Consider the following 23,144-nt stretch of genomic DNA (forward strand, 5'->3'; position numbering starts at 1 on the left):
ATTTCCTGAAATAACTGGAAACAGGATAAAACATTGATCCATATTAAAAAAAAGCCATTTTACACATAGATATATACACCTCTAGACTGACACATGCAGTACACACCTGCATACATAGACACATTCCAAACTTGTATCTGTCTCATTCTTAAAACAAGCAGTGATTAACACTGACAAAATACTCTTTTTCTACTAATAATTAAAATCAGTATTCAGGAGGATTTTCATCTATGTATCATAAAACCCAATAATTTCAGTAAAACAGAGAAAGTATTATTTCACCTAAAATTTGAATGTTGACTGTTCTGCTCATACTGAATTCTGGAATATTTCTACCTTCAGCAAGATTAATATATTTTTTTCCTGGACATGTTATTTCTTCAAATAGCAATACTGAATAATGATTTTAAGATGGTTAATTTAATTCTCATGGAATTATTTACAAAGTTGAGGTCACCTTTTTTGAGGTTTTCCACTCTCCTCTTCAATTTCATAAACTTTTATAATTACAACTCTATTCCTTTTCTCTGTTTTACATCAAATTATTTAGATTAAATCCATCATTATTTAGCTTAGATGATCTAGTTCCTGAATAAGAACAAAATAATTGCAAGATTTTCAGTCTTTAATATGGAACTTCAGTGTTCATTAAGCTTATTAGTAAGCTGTTATGAACGCTGCACTTCAAAAATTATGTTACCACTCATTTATTTTTTTACTGTAGAATCATACATTACATCACTTATGTTATTCCTCAAGAAAACAACATTGCATTTGCATCAAACCGATTATCGCTGTGTTATGTTGCTTAGATACTGTAAATTTCAACTTTAATGTGTTTTTTGTAGGCATTTTACTTGCAAATAGCAAGCACTGCTTCACAGAATACATACTCAGGAAACATTTGTTATAATCTGCAATTTACAACCTATTATGGGGAAGGAACAATGTAGTTTTCTTGAGACAAGGTTTTATATGTTCAGCAATATTAAAGCTTTATCAAAATATTGAACACATACCTGTTCCCAGGCAAAAACATGTTGATTGAAGTAGAACTGAATTTGTTCATTGGCAATGTTGATACAGAGTTGTTCAAAAGAATTTTTTTTGAAATTCTCAAAGCCAAAGATATCAAGAATTCCAATGTTCAAACCATCATCGTTTCCACTGCAAAGATTAAATAAACTTTCTATTGTTGTATCTTTAGTTTACACTGACTAGCTTAATTATTATTTCACAAAACAAAATAATGGGCCAAATCTGTATGCCAGTTAAATAGGATAATATTCGCTAAACCAGATATCTCTTAAAATAACAATCAATATTTGTTTGAAATACAATAAATGCACATCAATTCAAAGATGACTATTTGCAGACCAGATACACTGAATCACATAATGACCGAGTCAATCGATAAGCGTATAGAGGATTACAATTTTGTTTTTAAACTAACATTTGCTAGTTATTATTCTATTGTAAAAAGTTGACCACAGTACAGAAACAACATGCAGTTCTTTTTATTTCTCTTGTAATAAAACAGGCTTTACTCACCAGCATCTTGAAATTTAAGATTGCTGTCATTAAATATTATTTCTTCATATTATTTATTGACAACAATTAAAACTGCTTATTTTAATATGAAAGTCAAAAGAATGAATAGCTAGACTTTTTATACATCTAAATAACTACTTTAAGTACTGGAGCATGGTATGAATTTAAATTACCAATTAAGTTCCAGAGAAGTACTACTAGTAAAAATTTCAGTTTGAAATTTTAGCTAAGGTATTTTGAGAGATAAGTGGTTATTTCTGCAACCGGAAAAAAGCTCTAATATTTGTATTTATTTGCTGAAACAAAAAATTAAGAGGATATAATTTTATATCAAACTGAAGTTGACATTAGTGTCTTTTCCTAGCTAAATTAAAAAAATAAATCATTCCATCTATAAAACCCCTTTGACGGGCTATCTGTAACCAATTTTTTTTTTCATAAAAATTTAGGAAATTGGATATGAATAAACAGCCTCAAGATACTCATGAATAGCACTTGAACCTCTTTGTAAAGTCCATCTCAAAAATGGAAGCGTTTCACTGTGGAGGGATCAAAGCTATTTGTTGATTTTGATCTGAATTTGGTGACTATTTTATCTATCTGGAAATTACATTTTTGGTGAATAGACTGCTGAAATTTCTCTGCCCCATTCCTTCTCAGACCTAATTACATAAAAATAGCAAATACAAATTATTTTACTACCACAAAACCAAAGCAGACTTCTGGGTTTTTTTCTTTTAATAGTGAACATTTCAAGTTGAACTTTCTGCCTCATCACCAGCAAAAGTATTCAATTTGAAAAGGGCTCTGTAACAGGCACATGAGAGAGGCACCCAGGCTAGCAGTGCTGCCCCATCTATCATGAATTTTATCTTATCACTTACTGATTAAAGTTCTGTTTATTGCTGCTCTGCTGTAACCAAATATTTGAAAGTTTAGACAAATTTTAGGATTGCAGCCTTGGCTTCCCTCTGATGTTTAAAAAAAATTTAAAAAATCCAGAAAATCCAGATTTGCAAACGAAAGCTATTTACTACTGATATTCCTCTTCAGGTAGTTATAGGTTTGCCCCTTCTCACTGCTATTATCAGCCATAGAGGGCCCTGACCTACAGGATCTACAATGCAAGCCACATCATTTCTTCTCTGATTAATTTGCAAAATGTGTTATACCCTCATTCCCAATATCTTTCTTGTCTCTGTGTTTAAAATATCACCTTGTAAAGGTAGGCTGGACATTAACCTCAGTAAATGCATTTGGAAACTACTCTCACACATATATGAAACCACGCTCATAACAACAGTGACAGAAGCAACAGCATCAGTGTAAATAAGAGCAGAATTTGACCTATGTAATCAACAGAAGAATGTCAAAAGTTGGGCCTGAAAAACTATGAAGGAAAAAGTAGTTAGTATGTAATTTACAAAGGGTTAAACGAGTAAAGGTCAAACAGGAAAACACCAGACACCCATGCTATCCATATCTACTGTATTTTCACTGCATACTATGAAAAGGATAAAACCTTTTTTTAACATGGTGGTATCATAAACAAAATGGTAGCAGAGAAAAAGTAGATGAGAAAACTAAAAGCTTTAGTGTGGATGATATTGTTCTCTCTTTAGTCTGGAAAAGCTTCTTTTACCTTAAATGTTTGTCAGGTTTGAGTAAAGTGTTGATGCGATTGACTATCCAGCTGAAGAGGCGCCCATAGAGTGCTTTGGCCATGGCATCTCTGACATCAGTGGCCTTTTCCACAGTGTTGGGACGAATAATTGTTTCTCCTCGAGTCACTACACAGTGAGAGGTGAGGGCCTCTTGCAGTTCATCTGCCTGAATACACAGCAAGGACGCACCTAGGAAGGTTGGTCACAGGTATAGCTCAGAGCCAGATTTTGAAAGGAAAAATATGCATTTTTGCAATCAAAGCTGCAAGTGCGATGTATTATGAATAAGGCCCAAATCAAAGTCTTGAACTATGACTAATGAGGGTGTTCACACCAAACAACTGGCAGTATTTAATTTAGTCACTAGCCTTCCTAGCTTCCACTGCAGTCAATGAGTAAGTGATTCAAAGCAGAGGCCTTTAGGTTCTAAACTGCTTTATCGAGGAGGCTATTTCTCCAAACTGTCTATGGAGAAATGCTAGGGAATCTCCATGACTATGTCTGGACTATGTAAGTTGTGAGGTGTGAATATCCCTCTCAGTTATAATCCATCCATACAAGCCACTGCTGTCCTCCTTTTCCTCCAGGAAAGGGGTGCTTCTTTCCCAGTTCCACAGTATTTTTCTATCTATGGCAGGAAAACATGTAAGAAGATAGCATGAAGACTTCATTATCACCCCAACTGTAATTACTGAGAAAGAGTAGCACCTTTCTTGAGAATTTTGCCCCTTTCCTTCCTCCGCTCCTCCCAGCAGCCTATAATGTAAGGTATCCCTTCCAAAGAATTAGTGAGATGTGTTTCAACAGGCACATGTAATGAGTATCTGAGAAGGAAACTGGAAAAAAAACTATCCAATGTGCTAATGAGGTTGTCCATCAAATGTTTAAATAACCTTCAAATTTCAAAGATTTCCTTTGCAGGCATCTGCAGTATTAGTCATGTTTCCTGAATGCCAGTGAACTGGTTAGTCAAATAAGGTGCGGAACATGAAAAATTTTTTCTTTTTACCTTTGAATTCAGGTGGGTTTGGAATTAATCTATCTTTAGCATTTAATTATTCTTGCAAAATTTCCATGTGAATACAGTTTTCATTGATAACTCTCTTGCAATAAAAGACATACATTCACTATCAAAACACTAAAGGAAAGTGATCTTAAATCAAGAAAAAACACTCACAATTCTCAAGGGCTACTGGATTGGAAATGTTGCTCTTGTCAATCATATGTTCAGATACCACTGTAGAAAATTCAATGTTACCCACATTTAAAATGGCAGCCAGGACACTATACACACTTCCAAGTTCCTGAAAAGTATATTAAAAAAAATGCAATACTTAATAGCCAGATAGATTTGTCACTTTGGTTTGTACGACGGGGACATGTGTGTGTTGTTTCCTGTTGTCTGCCACGTGCCCACAACTTTTAGGAATACTGTTCTCAGCAGTTATTCCCTGTTCTGTACTCAGCATAGTCTTTCAGGTATAAGTCACCCAAAGAGGGCAAGACAAACTGTAGCCTAATATCTCTTCCATACTTGTCAACAGGACAGGATTGACATCGAGTAGGGGAAGCACAAAATAAGTGGTGAACATAATCCTCTTACATAGAAAGAATTCAGAGGTTATTTATAGTCACCCTTCACTGTGCCTGCAGGCACAACTGTGTCAAAAAATGTAATACCTAGATCAAAAAAAAAAAAAATAAAAAATCTGCATCTATGTTTCTTGGACCACAGAAACAAAGGTACTCCACATAAGAAGTCTGCAATGGCTCCCACTGATGTCATCAGAAAAAGTTTCACTGTGAGAGGAGTGAGACCTCACATCTCTGATTTGGCAAAGCACTTCACCCTTCAAATGTCAGTTAGGAACTGTGTACTCACCAAAGCACTTTAGTATGGACTTTAGTTAAACATATTTAAATTTCAAATGATTTAGTAGGTTCTGAAGAGGGATTCTACCTTGAAGAAGGCTAGTATTAGTCTGGACAGTGAAGTGATATGTACAGTAAATTAAAGTACTTATATATGACAGATAAAATCATATTTGTAATTAATTAAGTAATGCTTTCATTGCAGGTTTGACTGAGATTTGAACTGTGAATTTTCATCTGAACTGTGAACGTTTATAAGTGTACTTGATGATCTCTGAGTATTTTCTACTCAGAAATGCTGAGGTGTTCCTGTAAAGCAGACTAGGTTTTAAGTTAGAAATCTGTGATACTATGTATTTTGAGGCACGTAGTAATAGTGTATTTTATAAATAGCAGTTTATAAGTTTTATAGTAGTTTTATAAGAAGAAGTTTTGTAAATTTGATTGGTATTTTATAGACAGACTTTTCATAATTGCACAGCATTTTATCCCTAATATTCAATAGTTTGCTAGTACCATGTCAGGTGTCATTTACTCAGATAAAATCCTTAATTGCTTTAGAATACTTGATCTTGTTTTCAACACTTTCAGAAATTAATCTCGCAGTTAATAAATAAATTATTACAGTGACAGCAAGACTTACTAGATAAACTCACTCTAAAAAATTATGCTCAGGATAATTGCCACACAGTTTACCTAGGTTTTAAGCAATCATTTTCATTTTAAGCTTAGGGACACAGATGAAATGGAAAGAAATGGATAGCTTAACCTCTGCCATTGTGCTGTACAGTATGTATGGCTGCTGACATTTTTGTGCCCTTTTCCAGTGTGTTTGAATTCTGGCTTGATCTGTCTCATACAGCATGATCATTGTTCACCTCAGGCAGTCCTTTCCTATTAATTTTGCCACGCAGCCTGAAATAAAACAGTGTGATTTAAAGACAGGGCGTACTGACAGTAGGTACTATTAAAGCCTGCCAGTCAGTTAAAAACAGATTTCTAAGAAATAAAGCCTTATTTAGGTCTCAGTTTTAACTGAAGAGGAGAAGATATTCTGTCAAAGGTCTTCTGCTAATAAAACACGGAACATGCTTATATAGAACCTCCTCTGGGCACTGCGATGAATGTCAAAGCTTAAGGCTGCATTACTAAAAAGTGAATTTAGAAAAGAAACTCATTGTCTTACACTATCTTTTTCTCACTGAAAATAAATTGTCTCTGCACATGTATCCTAGATCAGAACCTCAGTGTGGGAAGAAGACTTCTCTGTTCCTTCACTCTTGCAAACACAGCCTCAGACAGGCTAATTGACCCTGTAGAGAATGTAAGACAGGCTAACATGGATGGGGCTCGCATGTAACCACAGTTAGATTGCCTGTGGTACCCAACCTGCTTCTGAAACTGGGGGAGTTCTACAGGTAGGTAATTCTTCACCGATTCAGCTCACGGTGGCTTGCTGAGTTAATCAAGTGAAGATCCATGCTAGAACTGCACAATGTGGCCAGTGACGTAGTTCTAACTGGATCTTCAATATGTAAGGAAGGTCTCTCTTGGATAATCAGGATTATTGTTTCCATACATCCAAGTGAACAAAAGAACCAGGAACAAAACCAGACTTGCTGCTTTTCATGGTATAAATTAGAACTTATCAAGGTCTCTGGTGCTGTGACAAAACTGCTATCAGTGCTGAACAGTGCATATCCTTCCGCGCTGCTTCTGGAAAGGTGAAAGTACAGGTGTGAAAGGATGTGATAGTACAGGTGTGGATATTACTAAGAGCAGCTGTGAATAAGCTTGTAGAGGAGAAAGAGACTGTGAACTCCACTGCTAATATGACTTAATGCAAAATGAGTATGGAGGAACAGAATAGGTGAGTAAATCTGTTCTGCTAGCTATTCAAATATTTACATTGAGGGAGGCCAGAAATATTCAACTGAAGTGAGTAATTTTCTGTGAAAAGCTCCTTAAAACATGCAGTTTTGTCAAAGAAATTAAAACATACATTCATTGTGCAGCACTAGTGCTATATTTCACAGATACTATACGGATCATACTCCTACTATCGTCTGTGATAAATAAAGTCAGAGGTAAACTACAGCTGTAATGCACCACTTCTAAGAAGAGAGAACTAGGGTGTAGGATGGGGTTTCCTTCCCTTGCATCCTATTTTATAAATCCAGAGGCCTGTTTTTATTTTAATTATACCAAAGACAGCCTGAGGAGAGGGGTTTAATGGCCAGCAGAGCAATGATATGAGATCATAAAGAAAGAATGGGTTCAGTTAATGTTTAGTGATGAGATTCACTCAAAAGGGATGTAAAAACTTCAACTTTACCCCTGGAGTTGTGAAAATGTATTGAGTTCATCAAAACTCAGATCAACTCAATGAATTTTTAGAACTCTCACCATGGACTTCATCTTAAAACAGAGATGAGGCTCATATTCACAGGCCTAAAATTATAGGCTAATAAATAGTTACAATATCATTTGGAATGCATTTAATCTGCAAAAGGCTTTTATTCCCAATTACTCAGCTGTGCTGTGTTCAATGATTTCAAAGTCTTGTTGACTAATACCATTTTATTATTTTATCAATACCTTGAAACCTTAAAAATTTAGATGTGGTAATATAACAGTAAGTTGACCATGCAATATCCTAAAACATAAATGCACTACTGCTAAAGGAAGAAAATAACAAGGGAGATTATTTGAATGCTTTATATCAGTTTTTCTTGCTTAAGGTAGTCATAAAAGTTCATCAAAAAAAAGGGGGGGGTTATTGGCACTCACCTCCAGTGTAAAACCTATGACTTTGAAGCACTGTTCAATTAATTCAAACTGAGACTTATAAAAGCTATTGTTCATGAAATCTTGCACTATTCTGAAATGATCGTTTTGCAGATATCTGAAAGAGTTGATGGATACAGAGTTAGAATGTAAATAAGGTTGAGAATTCAACACTGCATTTCTTAGTAATCAATTTATGTAAAAATAAACTGCATTACCTGGGAGGTCTATATTCTGGCAGTTTATAATGTGCCAGTTTTTTCTTTTCTGCCAGACCAGCATAAATATAATAAAAAATATGGAAATTTTTCTCTCCTCTGAAACAACAGAAACAACAAACTGATTTTGTAATGTAACTACATTACATTTACTGATGACATACGTGCTATTATTAAATGTTATTTTGATAACAGGCAAGGCTCATGCAAACTGAAAGAAGCTTTATTACACAAGTTCCTGCGAAGTGAACACCCTTTTCTGTGCCACTGTGTGTTTGTTCTGAAGCTGCCAGGGCAGCTGCTCAGTGCTACAAGCAGCTAAATGCTGCTCTGCCTTTGATGAAGTTGGTAAGTGCTGGGTGAGATCTTGCATGTGGCTCAGCCACCTGCATTAAATGGGCTGCTTAACCTCCAGTTATTTTAAAAAATCTTCTGACCATGGGAAAGCTATACAGTCTTGATTCACTGAATCCAGTATGTTTGCTGCATCCTTTAGCGCTGAACCAAGAAAGCACATAAGCAGACATTCAGCAAAGGCCCTTATGATTTGGCATGCTTTGCCTAGAAGTTAGGTGCCCAAACCCAGGACAGAAGGTTTATTGCACATCCAAGGTTCCTGTGCACCTTATGAGGAAGAACTGGATGCTTAGGTGGAAATTTGCAACCACCACTGAACCCCGAGATGGCCAAGTCAGTCACTATGAAATGGCAAAAATGAATTGTGTTCAAACCCCTGGTTTCCGCATGAGCTGAGGCATGTGTCTCAGGAGCACCATTACGTGCTTCTGTGAAACAGGATCAGAGTCCAGTGCGCTCCTCTCTGCATGTGGGGTGCCTAGATCAGAGTCCAGTGCCAACTTAGCATGCATATTTTACTGTAGACAGTCAGCTGTAGAAAACAACATCAATTTAAGGAGTAGAAGCAGATCCCTTACCTTCCCACTCCATGTCTTAACCATTAGGTTGCATAGCCATGCTTTGCATGCTCTCTGAAACCTCACTGTGTCCTGATGGTTTGTGTATTCTCTTGGAAAGGTAGGGGATACCCATAGGTTCAAAATCTCTTGGCTTGAAGTGGGTCTGGAACTTGGGTCTCCCATTTTCTGGGTAATCAGCCAGTGGTTTTCTGCAAAAAGTCATTCCTAGCTCTCCATGTGAGTTTGGTAGTCATGTTCTCCCAGAAGAGCAGAACAGACTGCCCTTGCAATGCAGGTACCTGAATGCCAGTTCTCTGCCCTGGCACAGCTGTACGGACCAGCCACACAGAGACCTCAGTGAAGAGGAGAACATGTTCAACACAAACAGCTTCAGGCGCCCTTTGAAGTTCATGCCTCAAAATTTAACCTCCCACAGTGGCTCTCACGCTAAACTCTTCGGTGGCATTTTCTTGGGAATTCACACATCCGAACACTTACTTAAATAGCATCTGAGGCATGTAAATGCTTTGCCGACTTCCTGTTTCAGCATGTGGCTGAATATAAATACAAACTGACAGCCACAGAACAAACCCGTGAAAAGTTATGAAAAACAAGTGGCATTTTAAGGAAAAAGCTGATTTTATTCTGAAAAAGCAGTTTCTGTGCTTATGTTCAACTGGGGAAAAAACATCATTTCATAAAATTGCCTCTAAGTTTAAATTGTTTATTGAAACGTTCCAAGTGATACTTAGATGTTCTTCATGTCACAAATCTACAACAGGCAACAAGGTCATGCAGAACTACAAAAAGAGTAAAAATGAGTAAGAGATCAGCAAGGGGAAAAATATCAATCAGTGACAACATTCTTTGTCTCAAACTCTGTTTTTCCTATTGTTATTATGGCAGAAATAGAGTTGCCAAAATATTTTTTACCTGGATGTGCTATATATTAGGATAGAAAATACATGTCAATAATTTAAATTAATTGGAAATGCCATTTAATTTTTCTGTCATTTTATATTATGAGATACACACGACAGAGATGGATCTGTTCTGCATTTGGTCCATAACCCTTTACAACCAAATCCTACTAGATGCTCCAAAATGGAAAATGAGGACTTTGCAAACAAACAAACAAAAAAGCTACAATACTAGAGGAAACGTACAGGAATTAAATCCAAGTGATATACTTAACACAATATTTCAAACTTCCACAAAGAAATTTAGAACTGAAATGTTAGAAAGTTTTTAATTCTTTACACATTCTGATATACTTTATATATCACATATGCATTTTTATGAGATTTGTTTAAATAACCCAGGAGGCAATGAAAAAGAAAAATCAGGAGTAGTTTTCAGCTAGCTTACAGATTTATAAGCTATTCATATATAATTTATAAGAAAAAATCCCAGTACCTTATTCATCTTCCTGTTTTGATCCAAGGTAATTTCCTGCATTGTAGGTGTACTCTGTAACCCCCAAATTAGGTCAAATATAATTTTTATACTTACACTGCCTGGTGGACAACTCTGGATTTTTCAAGGAGATACTCTGAAATCTGAGCTCCTACTACAGTGCCACCACAAGTGAATTTCATTTCCAAATATTTCCCAAATCTGCTGGAGTTATCATTGATGATAGTGCCTGCATTCCCAAATGCTTCTACAAGGTTATTCACCTGGAGGATCTTTTCCTGTAGAGTCCTGTTATTAGCCTGGATATGAAAAGATATTGCTTAAAATTATCAGTAATCATCCAAATACATTCATTCTTAAGTGTTTCTTTCCTCTTCTAGTTGGTATTGTGAAGTGTGACATCATCAGGGCAGCCATTCCTATTGAATCATATGGAAAGAAAGGCATGTATATATCATGAGACCTGTCAGAATATAGCAATCTGCAGAACTAATGGCTGGCTGGAAGAGATAACACACATAATGATAATGACAACACCAGAATTAATTGATTTCTGTGGTCCGGCACTCTGAGATGGCCAGCTTGCTTTTAGGATCTTTCTTAGCATCTGCTTACTGCTGCACCGCACCATACCAATGAATCAGTTTGCTTGCATCTCACCTGGGACATGCAAAAATAGCATTTTATTTAGACAATTACGGTGGTCACTTCCCAGAATGACCATCTCCTACCGACAGCAATCTGGTTGTAGAACAAGGTGAAAAGCTAGAAGAGGATTTTATTTAGTACAGTTTGGGTGATTTGAAGACACTCAATTAAACAAGGGACAGATTAAAAGTCACAGCCCTCACTGCAGTGGGTACTTTCTTGCGGAATCCCCAAAATATTTTCAAGTGACCCTAGTGCAGGAGAGAGGAAGGGGTAGATAGATCAGCATCAGGTTCCAATCTGACCTTACAGAAGTTCTTTGGAAAACGTATCACAGCCTTGCCCCCCCTACCAATGCCTTGTCCGTAGGTTCAGTCAATTAGGCCTAAGATAGCAAAGCCTTCCAGAGGCATCCCCTTTGAAACATACCTTGCCCAGGACAGTGAGCTGCTGAACCAGAAGATGGGCACTTTGTGTCTTGCCAGCTCCACTTTCTCCAGAAATAACGATACACTGCAGAGAACAAGAGCATGACTCTGAGCTCATTACATATCTCTCAGCCTAGCAAAAGATATAATTAAGACACCTCATCTTTACCTGATCGGAATTGTATGTCACCATGGACTGATACCCTATGTCAGCAACAGCAAAAATATGAGGAGGGTTGGCAGTCCGTTTGGCTCCAATATACAGTTTGGAGTGCTAAGTGTAAGAAAAAATGAAAACATTATCAGTGTCCTTTAACAATTTTTTTTTTATCAAGGTTCAGTTTTATTTTCAGATTAGTGTACAGCATGCTGAGGTTACCAGCAGTGATGTTTTCTGAGTGAGCTGTTACTGCATTCACTATACCATGAATCTGTATGTACTCAGTACTACAAGAACTGCTAAAAAAGCAGCACAATTTTGTATGATGTCAGCCCTGATTATGCTATGAAACTCAAACTATTAGAAGAAAATTTAATACTGCCAGATATCAAGGACCAATTTATAATTTCATTTTATTTGTACTTCACATGCTCTTATTATTTCTGCATAATATTGATGTCAAAATGTAAGATCTTTTCTGTACTGTAGTATCTGATAATTACTAATGCCAAATTATTGTACGACCAGAATTTCATATCTGTCCCCTTTTGTATAATGGGGAGGCAAATTCACAAAAGTTAAAATTTCACAGGGTTGCTTTGTGAACCCTCTGATCAATTAAACAGCTATGGCTTTCCCAGCTTTCTTGGGAGGAAATGCCCCCAGCTCCTACCTCCATCCATTCACAGAAGTTCTCCGTTGGAAGTGGGGGAGAAGGAATGCTCCCTCCCACAAAGAGGGGCAAGATTCACCTGAATAAATGCACTTACCTGTACAGATAATACTTCTGAACTAGCTGCTATGGGCAGCTAGCGCCTTTACACTCCGTGGGATTCTAGTCAACAAATCTCATTAAGTTTAGCGCAATTTATCTCATCCTAGAATGAATGTTGAAAGTCACTAGAAGAACAATAACCTCAAAAATCCTATTTCTATCCATTGATTAAAATGGATGACTTGATCAGATATAGCTGTTTGCACTTTAGACATGATATAGACATGATCTACACTATAAAGATATCAGAAATTAAATTTTCTGGATTTTCTCATTTCTGTGATGAAATTCAGCCCACGATGAGGATGTGTGTCAATGTGCAGGGACAACTGTATTGGTAATTCTGTTGTTCAGTGAACTGAAGTAAATCTCAAGAATAGTCTTACCTTATACTTAACACAAATATTCATATTTTAATGGAAATAAGTGATAGTTTAAAAGAACCAAACCTAGATTTTCACACCTGTGAAGAATAAATATCTATGTTCCGAAATGGATTGACAGCAATGAGAATGTCCCCAACATATGTGTAGATCTGATCCTTGGCGTAACCCTTCTGCAACTGCTCTGTTACTGTATTCTGACGGAGAAAGAATAGGAACATTGAATCACATGGGGGAAAAAAGAATGTTAGGAAAATGTATAAAATATTTATGTAGTTACAATGAATGAGGATAGAGACAGAAGGTATTGATAGTCAGGAATACAACTGATCATGATCAAAAGTAAGTAACACTTTCAAACACACTGGCATTCCTAATTTCTTGTGTCCAAACTCACTCTGAACAATATATACTCACAGATCCCCAAGTGGCTGTAGACAAATGAGTTAATAAGTACTGCTTTAATTCAACTAATCAAAGGTTTCCATGAGACAGTCCTGTCCTCATTTCTAACACTACAGCTCCATGTAACTTATCAAGCAAGAGCCATATGTTTGAATTAGTAACTGCCATTACAGCTGCTCTAACATTACTCTCAGTTACAAGACAAGACACAGATGTTCAACTGTTTGGATCCTATTAATGTAAACAATCAGGCATCTTTCTATATTAACAACCAGTCTCTGCTGTGATTGTTCTTTGCTGCTGGAAAGCCAGTTCTCCCTGCACCAAAAAAAAAAGAAGGGCCCATTAGTGGCATACCCAATTTCTTGACGTAATTTCCCTCAGCTTCTTCTGCATACAGACCTGGGTATGTGAAGTGCCTGGTTAGGTTTCCAATTAAAACAGGACATAGAGCTGGATGGAGAAACTCAAACCAGCCTTGAGACTATTCTGAGGTACATGTGAAAATATTCAGGCCCTATTCCCACTGGAACAGAACAACCGTCAGCAGAGGACTACAGAAGGAATTGCCTTCCCTCCACATCCATCTGCTTACAGTGTTGTGCACTGTGCTCTGGTTAATGCACTTAAAACCTGAATTCTCAACAGCTGAAGAGGTTACATTTCCTTCACAGGAAAACATAAGGAGAAAACCTTGGTTTTCCGTTGCCTTGATAAGCTCTTCCCTTTTTGGTTTTGAATGCTACCTTGCTTTTGGTCATAACCAGATTCACATTAACAGAATTTTTTAGGGGAACTTCTGCCCTTTTGAAATTATTTCTTGCACTGAGAGAAGGTCTCCTGTTTTGCTCTTCTGATGGGGCTATCTAAACTGGAAGAAAAGTTTGAATGTAAGAAAGGAGACAGTTCTGAGAAGCTGCCATTCATATGTGAAAGAGATTTTAAACTGGATTGGATTTAGTAAAATATCACACAGTCAAATGATGCCTTTAGGTAGAGGCTTCCTGAGGACTTTCCTGAGAATTCTCCACCTCTGAGGAGATGGGATATACTTCTGACTCGTATGGTTTTTTGTGTGTCTTCTCTTTAGCTCAGATTGTTTATATGATTCATGGCGAAAGATAAAAAACCAGTCTTGCTGGCATATGGTTATTCCCAATATTAAAAAAATGCTTAAATCTGAGCTTTGTGCAGTAGATAAAGTTTGAATTAGCTCATTTAGTATTAACTAAACATTAAGCTACTATAACCAAGCTGTTGGATGATGGAAGATATTCTGTGGGCTGTTAGCATTATGTAATTTCCCAGCTCAAAAGCTGCATTTAGTATTCTGCCCAGATGAAGATACAATATGTGAGAGAAGTTTTACAGGTAAGAGAATGTGAATTATAGTCTATGCACAGCCTGGTAAGGAAGAATGACTGTTTACAACCACTGATGGCCTCTAAGACCTGCAGATAATGTGCTGTGGCCCTATTCTTCTTTCCGGTTTTGAAGCTTAAACACAACAGACTTCCCCCCCTCCCTTATGCATGTTCTGCTGCTCCTAGTGGACTCATTTTTGAACTCTGACAAACCAGTGAGATTTGTATCAGTAATTCTGTCAAAAGTTCACAAGAAGGCATTGACAGGTCAGAGCCTCAGCTGACATAAATTGATCTCAATGCATCTCCACACCAAAGTAACTCAGTGAGAACCCAGCCTAGGAGAATATGGTAAGCTAGTTTAAGACAACTCTAGATGTCCAAGCAACAGAGGAGAAGGTGCTTGTTCTTGGACCTGGACCAATTTCAGGTTAACCTATCATTGCAAACTAGATATTTAGCTATAATACAATCCAGCGATGTAAATCCTGTTAAGGAAATGGTGCTACAATGCTGCTTGGTCTCAGGCTGTAACTGACAGTGGGTGTTTTATCTTTGAAATGGAACCATTCCTGACACAGTAAATCTAATCTAAAATATTTGGCATAAACTGGTAAAATGCCATTGTACACTTACACAGTTGAAGTGTGACAATATAGTTGAACTTGAAAATCAACAGCACACCATTGTGTTTTAACATGTGATTATCCCTCTTCAGGAAAACATGAAAAAAGAGGTTCTTACCTCATCCAGTACCTCCAAGGTTGCTAAATCATCTACCTCTTCCTGGTTTGAAACTAGTGACTTACTGTAGTTCCCTTTCTTTGTATGAATACGTTCAAATCTAGAAGAGAAAGACATGCAATTTCCTGATGTAAGGAAACACAGAGCAGATCTTGCATATGTAAACGTCTTGATGGCAGTTCAACCAAAACATTCCAGCTTTCCATTGTTCTGAATTCAAACACATGAATGTCTGAATAACAGGACAGGATATAACTTCTTAGTGCAGCACACCTGTACTTGACAATTCAAAATCTATGGTTTGGTCCCACAGCTGATACCACTGAAGCTGAAGCTTCTTCACTGTACAGATCCCTGCTTGATCACACCCTTACATCAGCTGCAAGACTGGAGTTATGCAGTACAGGGAAAAAAAGAACATATTTATAAAGCATATAACAGTCAAACTCTGGCACCTACCTGCAAAAAGAAAAATGACCCATATAAAAATTATGGATAGGACAAACCCAGGGGTCTATGATGAAATAATATGGCAAGGATGATGCAGACAAAGCATTCAGGATGGAAACATTGCTAGCTTAGTAATGACAATGCTCTAAAGCCTGGCTGAGATGACTGCACTGTAGAGCAAAGTGCTACAGAACTACTGGGGTATGTGAAATACATCCTGACCAAGAAGAATTTTCTTGGACTCTACAGAAAAAAAAATTACACAAAATAAGGAAACAAAATTTCAAATCTTTTTCATATCAGGGTTAAACTTCAATTAAGTTTTAAAGTGGAATTTCTTTTCTCTTTTAATCAAACCAAAGAAAACTTTATGCAGTCTTATAGAAATTAGCAAGAAAATCCTGGAAGAGTTGGATCATTCGCTACCCAAGAGTAAAGGCATTGCTAAAGAAAGCAAAAGCAGCACAAAATGCAAGGTTTACAATTCACATTAGTTATACGTGCTTTATGAGATGGGGGAAAATCAGGGAAAGGGAAACTAGATAAGTAACAGCAGAGTTCACAAACTAAATCAAGCTCAGATGTGCAATACAGCACAAGCACAGAAAGACTATCAAGTAAATCTGATCTCCTGATATGACCTCACTCCCCTTAATACTGTAGGTAGGAAGGCACCTCTCAAACACATGGAACATACACGCTGGTAATCTGAGACAGCAGGATAACTGTTGTGTGAAACACACTCACTCTTTACCTTGATTCCAGACAAGATCAGGGAAATCCTTTATTTAATTTTGACATTTGGGTATATGGCAAGAGTAAAAGCAGACAGGTGTTTTCTACCTAGGCAAGAACTTTAATATACAGTGAAGAGACGACAGGAGAGAGAGGGCAGTTGCACCAAGATGGAAAGTTAGACTGAATAAACATCACACTGATGGGGCAAGCTAGGAGACCTCTGAACTCCCACAGTAAAATCTACTGCAGAGTTTAATGGGCTGCACCTGTTCCACAGACATCACCTACTTCATGGGTGCTACTTCAGGTCATACAGGCTGTGCACTGATGTGGGATGCAGGTGCAGAAAGTCAAGCAGAAACCCACTTGGCATCAGCTACTGATTGCCAGGACTGAAAAGGGGCTGGAAGAACTGGCCAAATGATGCCCTCCCAACCTGTGAGTGCAATCAAGATCTGAATGATGGAAGTGCAGGCATGAGCGCACCTCATCTAGCACTGCTTTCAATTTCTCTTGTCTCTAACTGTTGTTCCCTGAGGGTGACAGAATGGCCTGTCCTACCCAGGTGCCAGTAATGGAGCAGTTTCTTCCTCCCTTAGGCAGGTGCCAGCTACCACTGGCGTCTTTCTTTTGTCCGTAGTGCAAAGGCAGGAGTTTCGCACCCACAGCTGACTAATTCCACAACCTTAATATCAAGACACAAACGTGTAAGACTTCACTGCAGGAGCTAGCATAGTTTCACAGTCTCTGTGCCAATATCACAGCCCAATACCCAGTGTGGAGGCTAAGAGACCAGGAAGCACAATGAACAGTATGGATCAACAGGATCTACATTGCCCTGATGGAAGAGAAGGACCAAGTTTTGCCCGTTTTACACGCAGCTATTTTGCAGACTACTCTCAAAATGTTGGTAGGACCCTGGAGCTGCATGGGAAAGCAACCCACTTCAAATGTTTTCTTTCTTTCAGTATTTACTACAGGGCAAAAAAGACTGTGTAAATACAGTTGTAAGGATGATGGTGAGGCTGAATTACACGGAGGTGAAAAGCAGAGGGAATACTACACAGCACAGTACCAGAGCCTTATTACTGCCATGCAGCACAGAACATGGAACGCATGGGCCTATACCAACATGAGCAGCGCAAACAGACAAAAAGAGATGCAAGAGCAGTGCATGTCTGTGTGTAGGGAAAAAAGGCAGCTTTTGCTGCAATAAGTCCATAACTGGGCTGTAATTTGATATATATTTAAATACGCTGAAGCAGAAAACACACAGGAACAGAAGCAGGCACATCAAAAGGGATGAGTCTGGTGTAAAGCAATCACACCTCTCCTAGGTCTGACCTCTTCTTCCCTTTCCTTTGGAACCCATTTGTACCTTAAGAGCTGTCCTGGTAGTATGGTCCTCGCAATAACACTGTGAGACAATTTTTGGTTGTATGTATCCCCAGGTTGTATTAAAAAGGATGTGGTAATATTAAGATTTAAACTGGCTCTTCAGCCTTGCATGGTCTGCTGGTACTTGATTTGCATTTACCAGCTAAAGGATATTACTGCATTCAAAGCCAGAAGTGCAAGCAAAACCCTACTTCCTCAATAGAAATCTAGCCCCTCTATAACCTACATTCCTATTTATACCTCTTTTTAACAGTTTCAGTTGAAAATCTAAGTTTGGACAGTTGAAACAATTTCTCTTTTTTTCCTGCATGAAGGTCATTTTGTGTCCAGAGGATGCATCTAATATCAGTATGACTTTGAGAAAGACCTATCAACATGTACATGAGGGAAAGATGCAGGAACTGCAGGACTATGTCAAGCTCTGCTGTTCTATTTTTTCCATTGCTGAAGGAGGGCCCAAAACAAGACATCTGTCAAGTTATGCTTTCCATTTCTGGTGGAATTGTTACACATTGAATACACTTTTTTTTTTTCCTAAAATGTTACTGCATATCAGTGAGACAGTGCTATTTCCCAAGATTTCTTTCAATTACTATTTTTTGTTTATTGTAGGAAGTTAACAACTGCCTTGCGGGGGGGGGGGGCGGGGGGGAATGCTCCAGTCATGGAGATCTTTCTTTTTCTTTCTTTCTTTTTTTTTTTTTTTAAGGAAACAATCTCTATTTATGCCAGGGAAGTTTAATTACATAAAATTGATTCTCCTGTAATCCTCTTCAGCTGACATTATGAGAACGGTAGTGCTTGTTAAACCAGATTATATTCTCCATTCTCCAGAGTACAGCCGAGTGGCAGATTTGCAGAACACAATATTTTTCTGCTTTGCTGTCAAAGGGCACAGACCCCTCAAGGGCAGTTATACTGCTTCACTTGCTAAAACTCCAACCACTTAAAAAAACCCACATCAGTGCTGTTGACATCAGTGCTGAAATTTCATTATCGTCATGCACATAGAAATTGTGAACTGAAATAACCATGTTTCTCTGTTCTGTTCAGAAATTATTTGTTGGAGGCATTAGATCTTACAGCCATGCTCAACAAGAAATTCAAGCAGCTAAAGGCCAGAAACATCAACGCAGTATGGACAAGAAAATGAGTCAAGGCAGCATTGTTTCTGTGTATCCTCCTTCACACCCCCCTGCTTATCTTTCAAGACTCAGTTAAATCAAAATGAGGCAACTGCAGCTTTTTCTTCTTCAAATTGTCAGAATGTATTTAAAAGATTTCTGATAGTTCCAAAAATAGCATGAAAAGGGAAGTGTGACTCACGATGCCCTGTTGAACTCTCTGCCTAAACTGGTTGGAGAATCACCTACAGACTAAAAAGTGACAGGAAAAGGGCTGGCCTTAATCTGGGTATAAAGAAGAAACTAAAAATAATTAAGTTTCCTGTAAGGTGAAGGTGGGAACAGCTGTATACATCCCAGCAGTTACAAATAGCATTAAAAGTGACAAACGGAAAAGAAGCAACTCAGAGAAACCTGTACAGGATCTGTCATTGCTGGTGATTCTATTTCTCTGGAGGCTGCACAGAGCAATATTAATTCAAACTTAAATTCAAAATCTCATCTTCAACAGATGTATCTGGTGAAATATGCTTAAATGAAACTATAGTCTTATATCTACGCAAAATCCGTACCTGAATTTAGGAAAGCGTATTGATAAGACTGCAGCTGCATCTGCCAATGCTTTGCAGGCAAACCTGCGCTCCCTCTATGTTTAAATGATTGCACAGCACCAGCTGCAGTCTCCGGGAGCTGTGCTCAAGCTTGTGCAATGCTGCTGAGAGCACAGTGCTGCCCAGCTACGGGGCTTTTGATTCAGAGGTGGCCCATGTCCAGCCAATTGGGTCATCTCCTGTTCTGCACAATCTGTTTGCCAAAGTCTGTGCTGGTTTACCATGACCTGCAAAAAAGCAGATTATTGGTCCTTTATAATAGCCGCAAGAAATGGCTGTATCCCTAACAAATTTCAGGGAAAAATATGTGTTCTTAACTGAGCAAGTAAGAGATCTCTAAAAGGACTCTTGGGGATTAGTTCTTTATTGCCCTCATGAGTCAGGCCCATGCTCTGGGGTCAGAACCATACTGAGAAGATGAAGGAGAAGCTTCAAAAGTAAGCGATGCCTGGTGAGGTATCCCGCCTTCAGGAGAAATAAGTTGCTGAGCAAGTGGACTGACACAACAGTACAGTAGCAGTTGCAGAGCATTACTGCCAGGATGTCCTGAATGCAGGAGGAACTTCTTTCTGTTTTGCTTCAGGAGGTAAACTATTCTTCATTCAGGCATTGCTGGTGTCCAGTGTATTGTATGGAAGGATATTCTTATTCTGCTGTACAGATGTGTATTAGCTAGAAGCATATGGGACCGGAGATCTGCTTATTCTAAGGCCTGTGTTGCCAGAAACTCACCATATCTACAGCCTGAGAGCAGTTTGCAGCGTAGCCATCCTACACAGGAGTGTCCTCAATGCAAGAATACACACTCCTTGTTGCTACAACAAAGCCCACACTGAGTTACAGGAGAGGAAGAAGTGGCTTGAAGTGCTCAAGGATTAGTCTGGAACTTCAAAGCCTCAGGTTTAAGCCCCTACTCAGATACAGATTTCACGTGGAGACCTTGACCAAGTCAGCACCAGACTGTGAGCTATCTTACTCTGCTCCTCACAGTGCCTTTGTCAAGCTAGTGTGGTGATCTCCCACCCTCTGCTACAGCCTGCCCTTCAGAGTTGGGCTTGAAGGATTGCTATCAGCTGCTTTCCACTGGCAGGATGAGTCAGAGAGACAGAGAGAGAGAACAGTCAGAAAATAAGTGATGCAAGTCTGCACAATCAGGGAAGGTCTTGGAAGGAAACTATATGGTGCTCCCTGCTTTTAATAGGGGTGAGTAAATTGACAACCACCTTTGTGCATGTTGTACATGAACTTCTATGAACTTACCTCCCTCAATTTTCCAAATAGTTAAACAGAGCAACTGTTTAGCACCCTGTCACTGGATTTCAGTGCTATCCCTACATGGTAAATACAGAAGGACAAAATCTTAGGGGAGTAATTCAGCTCACTCAAAAGCCCCTTCTCTGAATCACTTTGCAGTAGAATGGGTCTCCTTCCCATATTTATTTAGAGGGCATATAAAGATGAGGTTCTTAACTTGGGGACCAGAGTCAGTTGCTGAAATCTAGGTGCAGTAAATATCCCTCGCATATGCAGCTCATTCTGGAATGAGTCATAATTCCCAGGAAATACACGTTGTACTAATCATTGCATATTTCTGCAGAGATTATTGTAAAAGCAGTCAAGATTAACACAGCCAAACAACTCAAGATAAAAGTCTTACAAGCCTGACTGTCAGGTGTAGATGCGACAGTTCTGAAGGCCGTTTCAAAGACAGCTATTTCTGTTGCAAAGTAAAACTCTACATGGCAGTTTTTTCCCCTCATTTGGCCTAGCAAGAAGTGTATTTTTAGAACAGTTTTGGGGTATATGCTGCAGCACTCATTTCTAATAATTATTTTCATCACCAATTATAAATTTTAACAGTTATAATGTGACTCACAAGAAGTATGTGATTGAAGGATTTGCTAAAAATGAGGGGAAACATAAGCAGTGTCCAAAGGTGTATGATCAGGCTCAAATGAGGTTATTGTTTCTTCATTAGAGAATTTGTCTTATTTTCATTAAAGATTGTGCAATAAATTCCATTATCATGCTTTTTGTGTCACTATCAACACAGAAAAGAATTGGAATACAGTATTTAAAGAGTTAGGTGGTCCTGAGGACTGAAGTAACAGATATGGGATGAAGTTTATTTGTATAAAACCTCAAGATCGTACTACTAGAATGTACCAGAATTTTTTCTATTAGTTGAAAGTTCATCAATTTGAAAAGACTGAGCAAAAAGAAGCATCAAGATGATTATGAGTCATGAACACCTCTGAAAAGATGCAAATACCATATTACAAAGCTGCACAATGAAATAGGCTTCTCTTGTCATGACAAAGGAGACTCTTGCAGAAGCCCAGGGACCTTGTCCTGAAAGTGACTCTCCTCACCAGGAATTCACAGTTCAGTGAGAACCCAAATGCTAAACAAAAACCCCCAAATTAATTGCACTTAGTATGCAACTTTGCCTGCTTCACCTCCTCCCTAACGTCAATTTATCTCCTGTCACTTACTTCATCATTCCAAACAGCAGATTTTAGAGATGTTTCAGTCAAGTTGCTATAGGAAAGTGTTAACATATCAAAGGATATTTTCTCATGCTCTTCCCATTGTAATTTCAGTCTGAGAGCTGAGCTAGGGGAGGTTAAGTTGCAAACAGATACTTTTAGCATAAAGAAGTGATGACTTTAGAGAAAAATGTATTGCATTTGCTCAAAGTAAAAAAGTGGAATTTGTAATGAAGCTCATTGCTAGTATTCATGCTTTTTTGAGCCTCAAGTAGCACAAGATATGCTAGTGTTATAAGATTGTTCAGAGGCTACTGAAAAAACAATACAATCTTCCATCACCTTCATTAAGTCTGGAGCAGGTCTATGGCATATTGCCATTTAAAGTTTTATCAGCGTAAGTTGAGATTTCTCTGGTGACTTGGGAGGTTGGTGGGGTCTGTTCCTCTTGTTAGGTGTTTAGAAAGGATGCAGTACAATGCAGAACCTAAAACTAGGTTCCTATTCACTGGAATAACAATAACAGGAAGGTTCAGAGGGCCCAGTGCAATGCCCTAATAACTCAGTGACTTGTCGATGTTAGAAAATACCTCAGGAACAATGGTGCTAATGGGAGTGACTGTAGGGTGGCCCCACTCTGTGCTTAGACATCACACACTCTTCCTGAAGCAGACATAGTGCACAAAGATTGGATCTGAAGATCTGGCCTTCTGCAAAAACCTCTGAGAATGAGACATAACCTAACATGATCTCTTAATTTTGAACTGTATCAACTGCGCATTCAGCAAACAACAAGGTAAGATCACAAGCACATCCACAGACTACCACTGCAGAAGGCAGTCAGAACAAAATTACACCTCAGCATGCTGGGCAGAGGGTGATTTGATTTTGAGTGAAAACAGGAATAGTGCACACAGGAAGACCCAGTAGCTGGACCTCAGCTATTAACTTCCAGGCATTTTTCTTTTGAAATTGAAAACTTTTATAGAAGACTTTATAAAG

General features: G+C 38.2%; 1 protein-coding gene across 2 annotated transcripts in view; it reads right to left on the reverse strand.

Moving 5' to 3' along the window:
• The window catches only part of MYO3A (myosin IIIA), a 124,114-nt gene that overhangs the window by 43,502 nt on the left and 57,468 nt on the right, over nt 1-23,144 (reverse strand). Inside the window, exons 11-20 of one of the 2 annotated variants that reach the window (XM_075047340.1) lie at nt 15,333-15,432; nt 12,900-13,016; nt 11,671-11,775; nt 11,503-11,586; nt 10,522-10,724; nt 8,093-8,191; nt 7,878-7,992; nt 4,393-4,519; nt 3,194-3,404; nt 1,020-1,167 (exon numbers count right to left, since the gene is read on the reverse strand). In XM_075047340.1, coding sequence (XP_074903441.1) covers nt 1,020-1,167; nt 3,194-3,404; nt 4,393-4,519; nt 7,878-7,992; nt 8,093-8,191; nt 10,522-10,724; nt 11,503-11,586; nt 11,671-11,775; nt 12,900-13,016; nt 15,333-15,432 — 1,309 coding nt within the window. Of the gene's footprint in view, nt 1-1,019; nt 1,168-3,193; nt 3,405-4,392; nt 4,520-7,877; nt 7,993-8,092; nt 8,192-9,450; nt 9,810-10,521; nt 10,725-11,502; nt 11,587-11,670; nt 11,776-12,899; nt 13,017-15,332; nt 15,433-23,144 lie in introns of those variants that run through there. The other variant, XM_075047349.1, reaches the window with a different exon arrangement.

Source organism: Buteo buteo, chromosome 2, assembly GCF_964188355.1.
Source record: "Buteo buteo chromosome 2, bButBut1.hap1.1, whole genome shotgun sequence".
NCBI classification, from domain to species: domain Eukaryota; kingdom Metazoa; phylum Chordata; class Aves; order Accipitriformes; family Accipitridae; genus Buteo; species Buteo buteo.